The sequence below is a fragment of the Eublepharis macularius genome, chromosome 7 (genome assembly GCF_028583425.1).
Source record: "Eublepharis macularius isolate TG4126 chromosome 7, MPM_Emac_v1.0, whole genome shotgun sequence".
Taxonomy (NCBI): domain Eukaryota; kingdom Metazoa; phylum Chordata; class Lepidosauria; order Squamata; family Eublepharidae; genus Eublepharis; species Eublepharis macularius.
In genome coordinates, this window is record NC_072796.1 from 66,187,694 (window position 1) to 66,209,040 (window position 21,347).

At 40.8% G+C, this 21,347-nt stretch overlaps 1 protein-coding gene across 1 annotated transcript in view; it reads left to right on the forward strand.

The window, feature by feature from the left end:
* The first annotated feature begins 351 nt into the window (after positions 1-351).
* PIEZO2 (piezo type mechanosensitive ion channel component 2) overlaps positions 352-21,347 on the forward strand; it is a 138,434-nt gene continuing 117,438 nt past the window's right edge. Inside the window, exons 1-8 of the mRNA XM_054984822.1 lie at positions 352-381; positions 2,566-2,689; positions 2,909-3,039; positions 4,476-4,712; positions 6,816-6,927; positions 10,414-10,706; positions 14,190-14,338; positions 15,490-15,663. Coding sequence (XP_054840797.1) covers positions 352-381; positions 2,566-2,689; positions 2,909-3,039; positions 4,476-4,712; positions 6,816-6,927; positions 10,414-10,706; positions 14,190-14,338; positions 15,490-15,663 — 1,250 coding nt within the window. The remainder of the gene's footprint in view (positions 382-2,565; positions 2,690-2,908; positions 3,040-4,475; positions 4,713-6,815; positions 6,928-10,413; positions 10,707-14,189; positions 14,339-15,489; positions 15,664-21,347) is intronic.

The following is a 21,347-nucleotide window of genomic DNA, read 5'->3' on the forward strand; positions in this document are numbered from 1 at the left end:
ACTTTTTGTCTTTTTAGTCACAGAAAACCACAAGAAACAATTATTTATCAGATAGAATAGTTACGTCACTAACTTCCAGATTTGATGTTATTTGTTAATGCTAATTTCCACAGATGTCATTATAACCTTAACTGTTATATGTTTGTCATTTAGAAGTGTATATTAATTGTACTACATTATTAATATAATTTTACTGAAACTTGTATAATTCTATATGTTTCCAGAAAAATAGTAATAACATCAAATGCAACTAGTCGATCTGAAGTCCAGTATCTTACAAGAATATATTATGCTTCACCTATGCTTCCCAACTAATAAACCATTCTTACCTTGCTTTTACAGCCTCTATCAATGACTGAAGTTGAACACAAGCCATCTGATGTTAGTACACTGTCTAGTTCTTCAAGTTTATGTGCACATTTGTAAATATGGTTATATTGTTTAGATGCTGACCGTTCCTGATAGATTTATGTAGAAACAGGACTGTTTGGAACAGCTAAAGATACCTGAATTCACTGATATAATTATTTGCTTTCAAATCAATTGGAAATAATGACAGATACCTGGCTTCCTGCCAGGCCTCCTCAAGACCTTTGGAAAGAGTAGTAATGAGTAGACATGGGCACAAACAGAAAAAAAAATGAACATGGTGTTCATTGTTCATTGCCTTTCACGAACAATGAACATTGACGAACATGATCCTGTTCACGAACATGTTCATTGTTCGTTGTTCTTGGGGGCCAGCAGGCTTTCCTCCAGCCATCAAGATCCCTTACTGCACCACTCTCAGAAACCCTACCTGAGCAGGCAGCAGGAAAGGTACCAGTAATAAATAATAGCTTGGCCCCAGAGCCCGGCAGCAGCCCTGGAACCTGAAGGGGTAGATCCCTATCACACACACACAAAGAAACTTCAAACTTCAATGCACTTACCTTGTCTCTCTAACAGCAGCTGTCTCTCCCTGAAAGCCAGAGCTGGGAGCCCCCTCTCCCCCTTGGTCTTTTCCTCTTGTAACAAATTTGGAGCTCCAGTCCACACTTGGAAGGAAGACCAGCCTATCAAGCTAAATTGGGCTTAGATTGGGGTTTCCAGGGCAATAGCAGGAGTTCAGACAATCCCTGCCTGAGTTGCCAAGGGAATTGATTGCAGGTGCCAGACTGTCTGGCTTGACGAACAGCAACAAACAAGGCTTGCAACGACCTCCTGTTCATTTAGAATGGGGCCTCACAAACAGCTTGTTTGCGAACAGCAGATTGGGCTATTCGTGGTTTTTTAAAGTTCATATTGTTGTTCATGCCCATCTCTAGTAATGAGCAATCAGATATTTCTATTCTTTATTGTTCATGTGACTGTTCCAATTGCCACGACTTCTTTTTGACAATAGTGCATGCAAATAGAAATGCCAAAAGATGGTTTCTATCCAACCAGCTGTCATTTGCCCTGTGAACTGAGCCACGTAGTATTTCCTGGATTCTTGATCCCCTGTAGTTATCAAACTTATTCTTTGTATGTTAACAATGGTTACATATATGACTCATCACTGCTTTACAAATAGACCTTTATGCAATTCTTTTTCAACTGTTGAAATAGCTTTTCATTATCCAAACGACTGACCACTTTTTTAAAATAAGGATTTAGAGAATTTATGGATATAATTTAATAGCTATAATTCTCATAATCAAAAATTACTCCAGAATGCATCAAAACAAACATCTGTGGGTTGGATCCATAAGTGTTCTTATGTAAGCTGAAGGCACTTTCATTCACTGAAGGGAGAGAGGTTCCATGATTTTTATGGATTTTCTTCTGAAGCTGCAGCCCACATTGTTGCCATGGATTTCCTGATCAACAGGAGAAGCCTTTTAGGTGCAGAAGTGGGCTGCAGAAGATCCATTCTACCAACAGAGCTCCTCGTACAGGTCTTTGGCAAATGTAAAAAAAAAATAACAGCATGCCATGTTAATATATATACAGCGAGATTCGAGTACAGTAGCGCCTTATAGACTGATAAGATGTCCAGGGTATAAACTTTTGAGAGTCAAAACATCTGACGAAGGGAGCTTTGCATCTTGAAAGCTTATGCCCTGGGATTCTGGTTGGTCTTTAAGGTGCTACTGCACTCGAATCTTGCTGTTATACTGCAGACCAACATGGTTATCCATCAGGGGAAAAAATTATAGACATATTATCCAGAGAGAAACTTTGACAAAACATGCTCTTTTTTTAAACTGTTGACATTTTAAAGTAAATTACTCTTCAGGGCTTACATTCTGTTTGTAAACAGATTTACTTGGAAGTAGATCCTATTGATTTAAGTGGCATTTACCTCCAGCTTTAGGACCAAGCTAGAAGTTTGTATTTGTGAAAATTTTGTATGTGTGAAAATGCCACGTGCATCTGGATGGTTGCTAATAATATATATATACTATTTAATATCAAGTGACTGGAAATAAACCTGAATGATTAGTATCACATATCATTAATATTTTTACAAAAGCACTAGTTGTTTGGTCTAGCAAGTGTCCATTTTAAAACATTCCTCTTTCTCTAATCTTCATTCAACAGGTTCTGTTGGTTACAGTGAATGGTACACCTGTTAATTATCTCATGCCCATAGAAAATGGGCCTTCTAAGACAGATATGTACTCAACACCACAATACAAATTGGAACCAACAGATGATGACTCAGGTAGTAGTGAGAATTGCGTGGAGAGGAATCTAGATTCCTTTTGTTGCTCTTTTTACATCCATTAATCTTTCTCTCCAAAACTTTAGAGCACTATATATGCTAGGAAAGTATGTCAATTGCCTGTAAAGAGAATCAATTGCTGATGTATCATAAAATAATATGAAGGGTTCTGGAGAGTCATTTATTACATGAGTTGAGAAATCCTTTTTATCTTCTTAGAAAAGAAAGAGGAGGAAGAAGAGGAAGAAGAAAATATTGAGGAAGAAAAAAATTCTAAAGTTCATGCGATGGTCACAGTTTTCCATTTTATTATGAAACAAAGTTATGTTTGTGCTTTGATTGCCATGATGGTATGTATAAAAATATTTTAAACAGTCACCCTTTGTTAATGGATCCAGAGGAGTTGGCCATGTTAGTCAGTAGTTGCAAAACATTAAAAAGTCCAGTAGCACCTTTAAGACTAACCAACTTTATTGTAGGATAAGCTTTCGAGAACCACAGCTCTCTTCATCAGATGCATGGAAAGTATGAAGAAACTGGCCAGAAATATATAGGTGGGGAGGGGAGGGGAGAGAGGGTGCAGGGACATGTAAATGTAAATCAGTTGCAAAAGTCATAAAAGAGGTGGAGTGAGCAATCCAGGTTGGGTGTGACCCCTTTCCTCCATTGCTGAATCTGAATGGAATGCCTGGAGGCAGATACTTCTGGTAATCAAATAACCATTCAGAGTCCCTATTCAACCATCCAGAGTCCTTATTGAATAGGGACGGATTTACTACCACCAGGCGGATTTATTACCACTCCATTTCAAGTTACTGCCTTGAAATATACTTCTTTGAATAAGAAGCCCCTTTTCTGAACTGCTGTAAGAAACCTGGCACTTTGGTAACAACTATATTGTCGTATAGACTGGTGTACTGGGACATTTGGTCTCATATTCGTTTCCAGTTTTACTGGTTATGTAACTTTATTTGAGAAGAATGTGGATTCTGGTTGCCTTGTATTTTTGACAAATTGGTACTAGTAACAATATCTGTGTGTTAACTCTAGAAAGTACTGACTCTGATATATGTAATTGGAATAATATTTTGTATATATATGATTGATTGCACCTTTGCACACTTACACTTGAGTAAATTGTTGGTATATTTTTGATAATTAAGAGGAGAGCTTTTTTGTCTGGGACCTTACGTTTTCTCCTTTGAGTGCCTCTAATCGCTTACCTTGTTTCATGTTATGCATTATGAGTAGCAGATAGGGTGTGTGTGAGAAATTAACATGAATCCACTGTCTCATGATGACATTAGTGAAGAATTTGAAGATTTTTACACAACTGAGTCACAAAAGTTCAAAACCAGACATTTTTTTAAAAAAAAACCTTTCTGTTTAATTTTATTAGATGCAACAGTACATTTTTATCAGCTGTCTGTTTTCTCTAATGTACATGTTAACATTCTCAATGGACATGACTATCATTGCTGAATTTTGAAATACCTGAAGTAACCACTTTGTGTTTACAATGTCTATTCATTTGTATCCCATCTTAACTTCTCAGACTCAAGAAATAAATAGGAAAAGAGGACCCAGGTTTAATTGTAATGGAATTTAGTTTTCAGTTCATGTAGTAGTATGATTATTACAGCTAGCAACTGCTCTGTTCTCGTTAGCTTAAGGGACTGTTGTTTTATTGCAATATATCCCTAGCCTAGAAACAGCATTGTTCAAGTGAGAAAAACATGATTTTTATTGCAACATATTGCATCTGCTTCTTTTTCTTTTTTCTAAGGCCTGGAGTATTACTTATCATAGCTGGCTAACATTTGGGTTGTTGATATGGTCCTGCATACTTTGGATGCTGCGTGATCGAAGGAAATATGCTATGATTAGTTCTCCTTTTATGGTGGCTTATGGAAATTTGTTATTAACATTCCAGTATATATGGAGTATTGACCTTAATGATAGTGAACTCCCTACAATTTCAGGATTTCTAGAACGGAAAGATCCTCGAGAATTAGCATCAAAGGTAAATAATGTTTAAAGTGGATGATAGCCATTCAGGCAAAAAAATTGTTCACAGAGGCACATGAAGCAATTGTAGAGAGAACATTTATTTATATGGTATGTTTTAAAAGTACAGTGTTCAAGATAGGCATGTGTTTACCTAGGCATTTCTGCATGTGTTCCGGCCCTTTCATAATTTTCATTTTAGACTGAAGTTCCTCACCCTGTATTTGAAGTACTTTGAGAATTAGGCATGGTTTTGGAAGGATCAAAAGGAGTTTCTACTGTAACCTACTTTAACCTATTTGACTACATTTCACAGGCTTTTTTTTCTTGAAGGAGGGTGGAAACAAAATAATTGAAGCTATGATATGGGTATCATAAAATAAATATGATCAAAGTTTTCTTTTACTAGCCTAGCTATCATAATTATGATGCAGGAGATCTTCTCTCAAAGTGAATTCTGTACTTCTAACTCCCTGTTGGCCACTCCTTAATTTATAATGAATGTGAAAACTAGCAAACACTATATTATCTTCTCTCAAAGGTAGCATTAGTGCTTTTAAGATAGATTAAATGTTCCAGAGGTTCTGTTGGATATGGTCTCAGCTTTCTCTCCTTGATGCGATAAATTTCTCACAAGAGATTTAGCTGCTTTAATATATTGCCAGTAACTTCACCATAACTTTGATTAGCCACTTTGAAAAACCTTATCTGAAATGAACTGCTTTCCATAAAATTAAATTATAGTACAAACTAAAAAGATATATGTACCCATTGCAATAAAGGAGGAGTGTCTTCTAGATTTAGTACTTGGAATGAGGTACTCTCTAGATTTAAACATAAATTGAATTTTGCATTCAGTGTAAAAGCACCAATAATTTTATCATAATTTTGTTTTGCCAAAAGTATGACAACTTAAATAGAAAATGAATTGCTGTGTAGAAAAAATTGCTCTTCTGGGAGGTTTTGAAAGTAGTAGCATGGTTGATTTTGGTGGGCATTATATCTGTAAAAGGTGAAGAAAATAAGGAAGTTAATTCAGTCATAGTGCTTTTCTGACTTTGAGGTGTTCTTTCACATAATTCCCTATTCCTGAAGGCAAAAGATACATCTCTGCTGATGAATCACCATGAGATCTTTTGTTGCCTACTCCTGTCATTGGCTATTGTCTACATGATCCTGCTTTTTTGTTAAAAGATGTTATACTAAGAAGAAAACCTAATTCTGGAGAATAAAGTAGGGAGGAAGCTGATACTGAAAAAGTTTTCCTGGTGTGTGTAGAAGTTAAAAATGCTTCCTTGAGTTGGTTTGGAGAAGCACAGCCCTAAGGCTGCGTTGATGTTGAATGACAAGATTAAGGAAAGGGCAGAAATTTTCCTGTACAGTCACTAAGATAAGGAGAGGAACTAGCTGGGGTCCATCCATTTCTTATTGTCTTGGAGAGACTGGGTTGTTCGTTAGAGTAAGATTATTCAGGGAACAGCTCCAAAGTCCTTGGGTAGAATGGCCCTCCAATTTAGGCTTTAGGAAAGAGCAGGTCTGCATTCCATTGCTGCTTAACAACTCACCACCTTGTCCTTGGCATGGCTGCTAAATAATTAGCGACTGCTGTTAGCATAACTTTAGCAGGATGCAGATATGATTTTCCAGCCCTAAGCCTATGTTAAAACCAAAGTGGCCCAAAAATGCCCCCCCCCCTTAAGACAAGGGTCCAGGGGCTAGAACGGCAACCCTATGAATGAAAGACTTCCAAAATGTCCTATCATTAACAGACATGCTCAGATCTTGCAAACTGGATTCTTCCTCTACTGAATTGGTTTTTTACAGACGGGGAAAAGAGGAATCAGCCAATGTTTGTTAGGAGGAGGAATTTTGTTCTCAGATGACACAATTAACAGAGCCAAATTTAAGGCCTCAATTTTTGTTTGTTTGTTTGTTTGCTAAATATCTGGAATTGGCAACATGATCCATTTCCCTGTTATTCTTTTCAGTGCAGGCTGAGGTAGATCTGCCCATAACAAAATATGATGTTATAGCTAGGTCTGATAAATTGTTAAAAATAGACAGCTTTTTAATACTTCTGTTATGTTGAACAATTTTTTATTTACATTTCTGCTTTCAGATTGTTTTTGAAATTACATTCTGGCTACTGCTGAGACAACACCTCACTGAGAGAAAAGCTTTGCAATTAAAAGAAGCAGTTTTATCTGAGGTCAAAGTTGATGAAGAGAAAGGTAAATGCTTGAATAAAGTACATCTGTGTTTTCTCTCCAGAGCTGGCTTAGGGTATTTTGCTACCCAAACTAAGCTCATGTAGTAGGGATGCCAGGGTCCAATGATGTCACTCCCAGAAATGATGTCATTACGCTGGCCACGGGAGTGCTCCTGTGCTTCGTTTGGGGCCGATTCTATCCCATCCCTGACTGGAATTGATGTTTTAGCTGAACATGGGCTTTTTAATGGTTCTTCTCATTGTAAAATTTTAACGAATTTGATTTGTCTATGAACTGCTTTGAGCTTTCTAGGAAAAGTGGCATATAAATAAATAAAATATTGCTGGGCTTGAAGGTTACTGATGCATTGCTTCCTCCCAGATCCTACTCTACCACCAGCTAGAACCAAGATAAACTTCACTGGCTTGCTACTGCCTCTCTCATCTTTGGGCCTAGATAGCAGCAGCCAAGTTCGAGGAAGAAATGGTGGGTGTAGGCTAGCCCCATCACCTCTTTCCACGCTGTCACTGGCTGGGAGAAAGACAAGTTATGGTGATATGTTTGCATCCTTACAGATTTGTGGCTTTCCAAGCAGTCAGTTGAGTGTTGAACAAACTTTGATACTCTCTGATAGGACAGAGTGTGAAGCAAAACAATCTTGACTTTGAAACAAGGAAGCTAAGTGTTGGTACTCAGAAACAATGATGGTGTGAATAAATTAATGAAGCAAAAATGTTCTTGTCTTGCAATTTTCTATTATCAGTATTCAGTTTTCTTCAAGTTTAAGTACTTTCCAAGCAAGAGGGTATGAAAGGAGTGAAAGCATAAGTTGAAAGGCCCAGTTAAGTTTGGTGGAATACCCTAACACAGTTTAGAATCCCTATTATTACTATAAACCAAAGGGCAAACAATCAGTTGAAGTACAAAGAGGGGTTCTAGGAAAACTAAGCAATAGGCTATAATTACATGGTACAAGATGAGAGGAGAAAAGAAAAGAGATTTCATCATGGCTTCAGGCGTGCAAAGCTAATCGTAGTTGCAGAACCTAATCTTTTAATGTTTAAGGGATATTTTTTTGTAATTTTGTGAGGATTTTTAACCAATTTTAAAAATTATATTTTACATATAATAAACATGACTATCAACAGCAAAACAAATTTAAAAGAAGACAATATACTGGCCCAAAACATCATTTAATAGGTAAAAAGAGGTTTACATTTTTTTCTTTTGTTGTTATATCCATCCTGTTGCTCTGTGGAATTTGTATAAACTGCCTTCATTCTTCAGTACAGAAAGAATGCAAGAACATAAGAAGATCCTTACTAGATGAGGCCCAAATCCTAATCCAATATCCTCTTTTCTTCATTGACTAACCATATGCCTCTGATAAGCCCACAGGCTGAGAATGAAAACTACAGTCTTCCCATTCTGTTGAATCCAAGTGACTAGTGTTCATAGGTTCACTGTCTCTAAGTATGGAGGTTTTACTGGACCATCATGAATCCATGAGTTCTATCCATGAATTCTTATGATCTTGATTTTATGATCAATAGAATTTTCAGGATGAACAGTGGTAGAAGGGTGAAAATATCTGAAAATGGACCTATACAATCCTTCCACCTTGTCAATTTCTTGTGGAATTTGGAGGTGGGGGTGGAGCCTAGTCAGGACAATTTATGAGCTAAATATCACCCATTAATGAGCATTTGCACATTAAATTATTATTTATTATTTTCACCATACTTACAGGGGATGGCTTGCTGACTACTTGTTATTTTGCTGTGAGAAAAAAACAGAGCTCACAAGCATTCATTTCTGCTCAGTGCGGGAGTGAGGAAGTATTCAGCCATCCCCGGTATTTAGCCGGGATGACATACTTATTTACCTGTCCTCTTTCTCCCCTGCCAGCACACAAAAGCACTTTATAAACTCTGAGACTGTACAGAGTACAAGCCCAGGAATTATCGTTTGTTGCTGCAGTCTTTAACACTCATCCTGGGGCGTAAGCATTTCACCACAGATTCTTCCTATAACATTATCGTTCAGCCTGTCCAGTGTGTTGTACTCTGCACATACTACTTCCTGCTTTTTCCATGGGTACTAAGTCTCTTAACTTGTTGAAAGATTAATCAAAGTAATATCTCTGAAGCCATCTTTAATAACTAGTCCATGTCATATATTAGGTTACTAAAGATAAGTTTAATTAGATGGACATGTAATCAGAGTACTGTTCTTGAGAACTGCTAGAGATTTTCTTCAAGTATTAATAAATACCCTTAAAGCAATCAATCCATACTGATGCAGTTTTTTATTAAATCCTACAAATTCACATCTGCACTAGGGCTGTGCACGGGTGGGTAGATTCAGTTTTCCTGCTTCGGGTTTACCCGAAGCGGGAAACCAATTCGGAATACCCCCAAATCCGAAGCGGCAAGCCGCTTCGGATTCGAGGTTCAGAAATCACTTCGGTATGCTCCATGAAGATTCGGACCATACTGAAGTGAGGGGGGAACTCCCCACCCCCCCCACCCCCGGGGAGACCCCTCTACCCCCCACCCAAACCTAGGAAGATCCCTCCAACCCCCACCCACTTATCTGGGTTATCAGCTGGGCGGCAGTGGTGGCGGCAGCACAAGGCTGCGTGGCCTGAAGCCAGCCGGCTCCTCTGCTGCCTTGCCGCCGCCCAAGCCTGCGGGGTGGTGGGGAAGGCCAGAGCCGCCTCCTCCGGCCCTTCCTACCCTTCAAATGGCTGCGATGTGCCGGTGCCACGGCAGCCATTTGAGGGGCAGGAAGGGCTTTCTCCGTCTCCTCCAGCCCTTCCTGCCTCTCAAATGGTCGCCGTGGCGCTGGCACACCGTGGCCATTTGAAGGGCAGGAAGGGCTGGAGGAGGCAGCTCCGGCCTTCCCCACCACCCTGCAGGCTTGGGCGGCAGTGTGACAGCGGCAGAGTAGCTGGCCTGGAACCACCGCAAGGTAGGTGGCGGGGGAGGTGGGGGGGTTAATGTTTAAAGGGGCACGCCACTGCTTGCAAGCAGCGGCGGGGCCCTTTAAACAAGCCCTGAAGCTTTCTAAAGCATTTCCAAATGCTTTGGAAAGCTTTGCTTCGGTAGTCCGAAGCATGGGGCCAGCATGCTGGCCCTTCTTCGGGGAATACTGGAGTATTCTGAATCAGGTTGCTTCGGGTAACTTTACCCAAAGCAAAACCCGAAGCGCACAGCCCTAATCAGCACCCTTCAGCTTTTGAATATTAAAATACGTCTCTTAGAGTGTATGTTTCAGCTAAGTCCATTTTGTTCACTGGTAACTTTGGAAGATAGCTTAAATGCTGACTGGCATCCTCTTTTTGCCCCAATAGCAGAAATTACCTTTCTAAAGAAATAGATTACTCTGTAATCCAATGTTAACCAAGCATGTTTGAGAGTACTATAAAATATTATTTTAATCACTGTATTATATTATTTAAGAGGTCAGTTGACAGTTTAATACAGAAAATGTAATTTTTTACAGAAGATGAATCACAACGAAGTGAAGAGGAATCACAAGAAAGTGAAGAAGAACCACAAAAAAGTGAAGAGGAATCACAAAAAGATGAGGACTCTAAAAAAGAGGAAGATGTGGAATATGAGGAAGAAGAGGAAGATGTAATGAAAGTCTTGGGAAATATGGTGATGGCTATGTTCATCAAGTACTGGATTTATGTACTTGGAGGAATGTTCTTCTTTGTCAGCTTTGAAGGAAGAATTGTCATGTACAAAATCATCTATATGATGCTATTCTTATTCTGTGTAGCCCTGTATCAGGTAAGTAATACAAAGCCTATTTTTTTTAAATATCTAAGCAGCATAACAGGATAAGTAGTTCATGTTGAAAAGGATGAGGCGGCAGGTACACTGGGCATTCAAGAGCTCTTTCCTAGCAAAGACCTATCTCATGTTTCCTATTTAATTCTGTCACGGCTACCCATCCTTTCTATGTCCAAAGACAGTCCCTGGTTAACAGGGCCCAGAAGAAATTATACCCATGGCTATTACTGGCTAATAGGTCCTGGAATTTTTGCCTTTCTTGTAGCAAAGAATATATACTGTGTATGTCTGGTTGCACTGTTAATGAAAGCATAACTGTTATAGCTGGCTGCTGGAGGCTAGACATTGGCTAGGGTGTGGCATTGGTGGGTAGGTTGTGGAGGATAAGCTCTCTGCATGATCATAAAAGGGAATCCTTTTAAGGGGCTTGGAGGGGTGATGGTTCAAGGCAGCCAACCTTGGGGCTGACACATTGTCCATGCCCCCAGGAGGATAGTGATGCGTAGCAATAGCAGTTTCCACCACATCCAGTCCTAATGCCAGCCCTCTTCCCTCAGGTACCCCAACAGAGAGGTTGAGAAAGGTGCTGACAGCAGTTGGGCTGTCAAATACACCCGTTGGTGATATTAACAGCAGTTGAGCTGTCAATTGAGCCCATCAGAGGTGCTGACAGCAGTTGGTCTGTCAGCTGAATTCAGTGTCCCCAGCCTGTGCTGTGCTGTAACGGACTCTTTTATCCACGCCTTACCAAAGATCTTACTATCTCAAAAGAAAGATTGACTCTTTGACTCTTGGATAGCTTTCAGCAATTATTAAGGCTTGTCAAACAGGACTGTTCTTTGAACAATTCTGTTAATCATTACATTGTTCATATAGGGTCCTTTTTGCTTTGCTTCTTCTCATCAAAGTACACAGACACCTTTCTAGAGTTTATTTATTTCCTTTATTGAAATTACATCCTAGTTTTTTAACAAAGCAAGTTATCAAAATATATATGGTTATTAATATAAATCCTACAAAAACAGAACACAGAAAGGCAATAAGAATTAGGTTTGCTAACATTTCCTAATAAACTCTAAACAATCAAAATTTCTATGAAATGCATTAAGATTCCCATAGCATACAATGCAAAGATAAAGTTCTCACCTAGATTCTCATGAGATTTCTTCCAATCAGAACTCTAATATACTATCTGAATCTGCATGTTTTATAGGTTCTTATGCAAATATCTAAGATCCTTTTTGTGATAGCATAAACCATCTATAATTGGTTTGATGCTTCATTAAATATTCATAATTTCTATTGTATAACCTTCTAATTAGCCAAAAAATTACATTCTATCCAACTTGCAAAACAATGACAGAAAGAGTTAAGTTGGTAGATCACCATTGGTCTATTCTCTGATAGAAGAACAATCTAGATAAGAGTCCACAATTTTTAATTAGCTGTCAAAGATGAAAGCACACCTGTTTTGGTTACTTAACATTCTGGGGGGGGGGGGGAACCAGAAATAGCTCATGCAAAATTTAGTTCACCTAGAATACAGGTGTATTGCTTTATACTGTTTACTGCAGTGTGCTTTAATCTATATTACTGCAACAGTGCCAAGACCTGAGGAACCTGTAATCAATAAAGTAGTGGCCTGATTCTGCCCAGCACAGTGTGTCTTTGTCATCCTTTTCTCCCCCCCCCCCCCATGGCAAGTCCCCACTCCAGGTACAATTAGAGCATGTTATTATTGTTGTTACTATTGTTGTTACATTAATGTAGTGTAATGTAGTTAGTAATCCTTGCAACAACCCTGTAATGTGAATTAGTAGTATCAGACCCATGTTGCTGTTGTTACCTCTAGTTAGGTAACAAAACCTAACTAGAGAGTTCCTGATTCGTAGCTCAGTTTCTTATAGTGCAATCCTAAAGAGAGTTACTCCAGTCTAAACCCAGTGATTTCAATGGGCTTAGACTGGAGTAACTCTTCTGAGGATTGCACTGTTAGCCATTTTGTTATGCAGACTCTAAGCTGGGAATGAAAACAAACTGTGAGACATTGTGGATATGACAAAATTGGTGTGATGCAGTTTCTTTGTTAGTTCAATGTATATAATCCATGGTCTTTTATTCCGACTGAAGCTCCCAGTCTTCATGGACAGCCTCACATCAAATCCATTGTGGTAATTCAATCAAAGCATTCAACATGAGAATATTGAGAGCATGAATGCTGCCATCCAGCTCTTAAGCACATTGTTTCAGTCCATTCATCAGTATTCCTGGATCTAATTTTTGGGAGGGAAATAACTGAAAGTCATCTGCTTATTGATACCACCATATACTAAAACAATTTACTATCTCTGTGTATAATTACACACATATGTTAAACAGTATAGGGGATGAGATAGTGTTCACAGTTCTTTAACGCCCCAAAGGCAGAGAACGGTGTTTACTTACTCTAGTCCTCTAAGCAGATAGGAACTCACCAAGGACTAGTACTTCCACAGGCGGTGCAACATCATCACTTCTGGGAGTGACATCAACACGTCCCCTGGGAGTATGCGTGCCACATGTGTTCCTGGGGTGCCTACTGGTGGTGAACGACCTTGGGGGGCTTGCTACCTCTTGACGATCACTGGTGGATCAACAGGCAATAGTGCAAACCAGCAGGCACCTGGGAATGCTCTAAGTCAGCTAAGATTTGACAGCACCCTCCACCACCATATCATACATTAGTTGGTTTTTTTCTTTTCTCCATATGCATTTGTTTGATAAAGTAAAATGTGTCCTGTTTGTTGCTACAGTGTGTTTCGTAGAATCGTAAAGAAGGTTAGAGGGAGTAATTTGGAATGTAGCCTTCCTATAGAAAGACTGTATACTTCAGAATGCCACTTGCCTGGGGTCCATAATAGCATATGATTTTTGTTGGTTTCTCAAAAACATCTGATTGGCCCCTGTAGAAAATAGAATGCTGGATTAGATGGTTGCCAAGGCCATACTTCAGTCAAGGTGCCAGAAAACCTGGGTGAACCCTGGATGGGCCACTGTACCAAGTAATTTTGAAATTGTGGATCACTATATTCAAAGGGTTGGGAACCCCTGGCTTAGACAGATGTGATTTTGTCTAAAAACATTAAGGGACTAAAGAAGTAACTGTGAATTTCTATTTACAAATAATGACTACTGATTTTTTCAATTTTGAATGCTAGAGGAAGTTCAGTAGGTGTATGGATTCAGAAAATAGACATCATTTAAGAATTTCTATAGTTGAATTACCATGACCTATATTTAATTCTCTGCCCATGAATCACCAATGATAAATGGGTAAAAAAAATTAATCAGATTTACAATTTTCAATTGAAGACTGTGCAATCACAGCTAGTTTCAATGTGTTTGTCATGATACTTTCATTTAGTGCCATATTTAGCAATGCAGTTAGTAATATGTAAAATTATTACTAAATTATAGTAATTTTTCATTTCTAATTCTCAGGTGCACTATGAATGGTGGCGTCGAATTCTGAAATATTTTTGGATGTCAGTGGTGGTTTACACAATGCTCGTGCTTGTTTTCATCTACACATATCAGTTTCAGTCATTTCCTGGGTTGTGGAGAAACATGACAGGAATGAATGATGACCAGTTAGTATTTTTCTATTAATTTATGCTTCTTTTACATGAGCAACTGGATTATGGATTTGGGTACAATCAGTTTATTTGATATATTCACTTTATGAAGTATATATTACCTTATAGTATGATTTTTTCACTAAAGCTCAAGGCAGATTATACAGCATAAATCAAGAGAAATGCACTAGAATGAGAACTACAAAAACTGAAAAAAATGAAAAAAGAATTAGATATGTGACCCAATACAAAAAAGGTATTATAATCATACAATAAACAGACAATGCCGTACTCAGTAGCATAGATTACAGTCCTGTTCCTTTATCAAAGTGCCATTCTGAACCACTGCATTATACTGTAGCCTTACTAGAAACTTATACTGATTTTTCATACTGATTGCACTGCAGTGAATGAAAGTTGATCAACAGCAGCAGTTCCTGGGTTCTTGCTTGCCCAGTCACACTGAAATATGTATCTGGGCAAATCAAATGAATACTGGAACTTATTCTTACTTATTCCAGCAAGAAAAAATCCCATCAAGACCAGTTCTAGAACCTCTTCTTGTAACCTTCTTATAGTAGGGTTGCCAGGTCCCCTGGAGCCTAAAGTGGAGGATGGGGGGCCATGGGAGGTACATGTGGGGGAAACTTACCTTGCACACATGCAAAGCACACACAAGGAAGTTAAATCCCTGTGCAGGGCTGATTGGGGCCGATTTTCAACAAATCAGCCCCATGCGGAAGCCTTCACTTCCTTGTTGCACCAGGAATAACATCATTGCCAGTGTGACAAGGAAGAGCTCTGGAGTGCATGGGAGCATTCTTCAGAACTCCTTAGCCCATTCCCAGTGCTTCTCCCCCCCCCCCCACCCCACTGGCCAGGTGAGTGGTGGCAGGGTGCAAAAGCTGGGAGCATGGTTCCCCTGCTCCCCCAGGGGACTGGTAACCCTATCTTGTAGCCATAATGGAGGTTTGTTACTCTTCTGCAGTTCTGTACATCTTTATTAAATGGGGTTCTCAAAACTGCATTTTTACATTATTTAAAAGCAAAGCCATTCCCTTTGCTTTAAAATCAGCAAAGAATGTGCCTTCTGATAAATAAGAAATATTGTCAAGTATATTTTGGTCAGGCAATTTAGTTCTCTCTTGTTTTGCTTTGTATTTCAGACTACAGGATCTTGGGTTAAAAAAGTTTTCTGTCACAGAACTTTTCACCCGTATCTTTATTCCAACCTCCTTTTTGTTGGTGTGTATATTGCATCTTCATTACTTCCATGACCGTTTCCTCCAACTTACAGACTTAAAAGCTGTAACCAGCAAACAGGACAGCACCATTTACAGGTAAAAAAAGAAGCAGAAAATGTTTTTACTTTCAGGGTCTCAAGGTCTTGGCCCTGAGGTATGTGCGTTTTCCACTTCTCCTGCCAGCTTAGAGTTCTAAATGTACTGCTGTTGTTCAAAACAAAATGGGTCCGTACAGGGTAAACAAAATCTTGTGTTCATTGTCAGTCTTCTTGTGCAGTCCCACACGAGACTGCGCATGCACAGGCCTGCCAAACAGTGTAGTTATACAGCTTTAAAATCTATTAATGGACCCGTCTCCCCAGGGTGCATGCACGAGCGTTTCCTGCCCAAAACGGGGTAGACGGTGCCTGTTACCCTCAGTTCCTCCTTTGCTGCTAGACAAAGAGATTCTACAGGGTGCATCATAGCTTGGAGATCAGCATTTCTTCTTTTACAGAGAACGGAGCTCTAACAATTCTAAAACGTTAGAAAAAGTGTTATTTAAAAGGTACACTAAGTGTTCCTCTAAAATGACCCACACTGATGGGCATGATTTATGCCTCACTTGTCTAGGTGAAGGCCACAATGTCCAGGCTTGTAATTATGCCAGAAGTTTACCCCTAAGGCAAAGGCAGAGAGGGCTAACAAATTTAAAGCTCTATTGTGGGAGTGGGTGCTTTCTTCTTCTACCAGCCCTGCTACTAAGGCAGCAAAATCTTCTACTCTGTCAGAGTTGGCCACGCACTCAGATCCGAACCCGTTGGAACCATCGACGTTGGGGATAGACACTTCTCTGGAGCCGACAAGGTCCTCTCAGAGTCAAAAACATCACCTGACCATGACTCCAGTGGCGAAGTTAGCGAGCCCTGCAGACCTGGCTCCATGTCAGGCCTGACAGAGACGCAGAGCGTGTTGGAGGGACATCGGAGCTGGCATTTCCACCCAACCCTGCTTTCACCCAGCCAGTTAAAACCGGTCAGATCAAAGTCGAGGCATCACTCACTATTGACTCCAAAGGTGGATCCGGGCAACACTATGGAGTTGTTCACTAAACCTGATAGAGAGAGGGCCTTGCGGACAAAAGACCTGACGGAACCGCCTAAGAAAAAGGCACGGCCAAAGTCAGAGCATGGACTTAGGAAGAAGGGAAAGACTAGGCACCTCCTCAACATCGAGACGGAACCAGAGATGCAAGTGGTAGAGACCCCCAAGACTCTGTCTATATATTCTAGATCCCAATTGGATTACTCTTCAGAGGAAGAGGGCAAGCTCCCCAAAGCCTCACCTGACAGATTCAGCTGGGAACGGGAGAGAGGTCATTCTCATCCTTGCTGCTCTCGTAGGTGATCACCATGGTTTCAGCAGACTAACCCATCATCCCATGGAGTCAACCTGGGGGAACCATACAGAACAGAGTCAACCTCTTATGTTTATGAGGAAATTAGTGCCCCAAAGAGATACAAGAATCCATATTACACCCCAAAAAATTCAATGGCCTTCCAGCTGCCAGAATCAGACCTGGAGCCATTCCAGGAGGAAAGGAGCCTGAGTATGCCCTCTGACCCCTTACCGGAGGAGACGCTGGTGCCAGACTGATCAGTTTCACCGACAGATGAGTTTCACTTATACATGGAGCAGATGCTCTGAATGGCTAAGGCTCGAGATATTGATGTCTCCACTATGATTTATAACCAGGGAATCCAGCCAATGTTGCGTTTCCCATCATTGAGGGCTTTGTGGAGATGATCAACTCCTTATGCGACAAGCCAGCATTCATACCCTCAACATCAAAAAAGGTTGAAGGTCTTTACAAGACCAAATAGGATGTATGCCCCTGTTTTCCCTCATCACCGCGGAAATGCAAGCCAGACACAGGCAGGGGCCCCACTCCACTCCTGCGGATAAGGAGAGCAAGAAGTTGGATGGAATAGGGAGAAAGATTTATACCTCCATGGCCCTGAATGTTAAAATTGCTAACTACATTTCGATTATGGGGGCTTATCAAATATAGGTATGGAATAGGATGGCATCACTCAACGATAAGCTGCCTGAGGATCAGTGAGATTTAGCCAGTGTTATTCAAGAGGAAGCTATAAAGCTTTCAAAGCAGCAAATCAACACGGGGAGAAATGTAACAGCTCTTCCACGAGGACCTTGGCTTATGTGGTCGTTCTTTGTAGGCATGCCTGGCTATGCACAATGGCTCTACCTGTCAAGATGAGAGGGAAGGTTTAGAACTTAACATTTGAGGACCAGTCCCTGTTCTCCCTCAAGATGGATGATTACTTGTCCCTAAAGAAAAAGGACAGGCAGACAGCAAGATCCTATGGGGTTTTGCCACCGAAGCAACAGGCTGGCCAGTAGCAACAGTACCATCAGCAGTACAAACAACAGCAACATTACAGAAGCCACTTCTACAGATACTAGCCGTACCAGTATCCATCAAACTGCCAGTCACACCAGCATAGCAACTTTCAAAGGCAAAGACTGCCACAAAAGCAGAGGCAGAGCCAGAACTCTTCTAACCAAAAAGATATGGCTCAACATGGCAAACAATTCTGACTAGAGCCAAGACATGCGATAGTGTCTGCTTTTCTGCTGGAGTGGCAGTTACTTACCTCTGATGTTTGGGTTCTGGGTATCATTGCTGAAGGTTATAAAATTGAGTTTAAACATTCACCAACTCTGAGTCTCCCTTACAACCTTAACCAGAATTCATCCCCTGAATTAGTCCAGGAACTTAACTCCCTAATAGAGAAAGTTGCTATCCAGCATGTACCCATGCATGAGTCTAGATGGGGGTTTTACTCTAGGTTTTTTCTGGTTGAAAAAAAGGACGAGGGGCTGAGACCAGTACTGGACCTGAGAAACTTGGATGAATCGGTAGGAGTCAGGAAATTTAAGATGGTCACCCTCAATATGGTCCTTCAACTGCTTCCACCCGATTCCTGGTTTGCAGTCATGGGTCTGAAGGATGCATATTTTCATGTGTCTATTCATCCTTCTTGTAGAAAGTTTCTAAGGTTTACCCTTAATGGAGAGATATACCAGTACCAGGTATTACCCTTTGGATTGGCCACAGCACCCAGAGTTTTTACTAAGTGCATTGCACCCATTGTAGCATACTTAAGGACTCAAGGCTGCTCCATTTACTTGTACCTGGATGATTGGCTGGTTTCAGCATACTCCAGGGATGAACTGCAGCAGCAGGTAGAACTTGTAGTAGAAACATGTTTGAGGATTGGCCTTATCATAAATTTCAAGAAGTCAAACCTCAACCCAACCAGAAGGGTCCAGTTCATTGGTACAGTACTGGATAGGTCAGAAAACAAGGCCTTCCTCCCTCTAGAAAGAGCAAGAAAGATAAAAGGCTTGGTTTGGCTGTTCACTAGGCAGAGGTTCCAGCCAACCATTAATATTCAGATGTTGCTGGGTTTCATGGCCGCCACCACTGCAGTAGTTTCACTTGCCAGACTACTGCAGTTTGGTTCCTATCATTCTATCGCCCAACAGTCCACTCCCAGAGGAAGAAGTTTACCATACTCCGAACAGTGATCAAGTCACTGGACTGGTGGATCCATGACTCCAATTTATTAATGGGCATAAGCTTTGGGTCACTGAACATAGACATTTCCATTACAACAGATGCATCAACATCCGGTTGGGGAGCATACTGTAGTGACAGATTTGCACATGGGCTATGGTCTAAGGCTGAAAAGAAGTTACATATTAATGTATTAGAATTACGAGCTATACGTTATGCACTTACCTCATTTACAGATATGGTGACAGGAAAGAGTGTCAAGATACAGAGTCCAGAATACTATGTAAGGAAGCTATAAAGATGTGGGAATGCACCAATGAGCAAAACATCACCCTACAGGCCGTTCATATCGTAGGGGAAAGCAATGTCATTGCGGATACTTTAAGCACAATAGGCTCATCCCCTAAAGGAAGGATACATAGGAAGGATACAAAGGAAGGATCTTCCACCTGTGAGGTTTCTCAGAAGTAGACCTTTTTGCCACTGCAGAGAACAGGAAAAATCTCATATTCTGCTCCAGGGGAGGTCTAGACCCAGAAACATAGGGGACGCGTTCCAGATCAAGTGGTCAGGGAATCTCTTCTACGCCTTTCCCCCCATTCCTCTCATAGCGAGAGTGGTCAGCAAATTACAAATGGACAGGACCAACATGATAGTAGTAATCCCCTTTTGGCCGCATCAGCTGTGGTTCCACAGGCTGACACAACTCTCCAACGACACGTTTCTACACCTGCCACTGGCTCCAGATCTCCTCAGCTTCAGAGGAGTTTGGCATCATGACATAGACAAACTCGAGCTTACAGCTTGGCGAATTCTGCAGTAGGAGAATTCACTGACGGGGTGGCAGAGGTGTTATTGAGTGCAAGAAAACTCACCACTAGGAGATCCTGTTCATACAAGTGGGGGAAGTTTACTGAATGAGCTATAACTCAACCCGTATGAACGCCCGGTGCCCTCTGTTTTAGAATTCTTGTTGCATTTGAAACATAAGGGACTCTCTAATTCATCTGTCAAGGTTTATTTGGCAACCGTATAGTAATTTTATGCCCCATAGACAAGAAAACCATATTTTCGCATTACACAGCCAAACTTTTCCTTAAGGGATTACAGACCATGTACCCACCAGTGACAAGACTTGTGCCACAATGGTCTTTACAGTTGGTTTTAGCCAAACTGATGTACCCACCTTTTGAACCATTGGCCACTTGCCACCTGAGATATTTAACTATGAAGGTGGTCTTAGTAGCTATCACCTCTGCGAGGAGAGTGAGCAAGTTGGCAGCCCTCCGTGCTGATATACCCTTCCTGAAAGTACGTAAAGAAAAGGTAGTATTGAGGCCTAGCATAGAATTTCTACCTAAGGTGGTCACAAAATTCCACACCTCACAAGAAATAGTATTGCCAGTGTTCTTCCCATCACCAACATCAGAGGCAGAAAGGAAGCTCCAGTCCCTAGATTTTTCCAGAGCACTGTTGTTTTACTTGAACTGGTCAAAACAATTCTGGAAAGCTGATTAGTTGTTCCTCTGTTATGCAGTACCTAAAAAAGGAAAAAGGCCACATCACAAACAGTCATTAGATGGGTCATTCAGGCAATTAGAATGTGCTATAGAAAGACTAATGTACATTGTCATTAGAGATTCATGCTCATTCCACTAGGTCGTAAGCCTCATCAGCTGCACTCCTGAGAGGGATACCTATCCAGGACATTTGCTGGGCAGCCACATGGGCATCGCCAGATACGTTCATCAAACATTATGCTTTGGATATGGATAACAGGAAAGAGGCTACAGTGGGGTAAGCGGTGCACCAATCATTGTTTCAATGAGAACCTGTCCTCCATGGTAAGTGGATTGGTAATCTCCCATGTGAGACTGCATAAGAAGACCGACAATGAAAACAGTGTTGCACTTACCTGTAACTGTTCATGGAGGTCTTCTGTGCAGGAACACTTACCCTCACTCCTACCCCACTAGGTTCTCTCTTCTGAAGGGAGACCGGAAGCTCAGAAGAAACTGAGGGTAACAGGCAGGTGTTTGGGGCAGGAAACGCTCGCGCATGCACTCTGGGGAGACAAGCACCCATTAATAGATTTTAAAACAGTATAACTGCGCCGCTCGGCAGGCCTGCACATGCACAGTCCCATGTGTTCCTGCACAGAAGACCTCAATGAACAACAGTTACAGGTAAGTGCAAC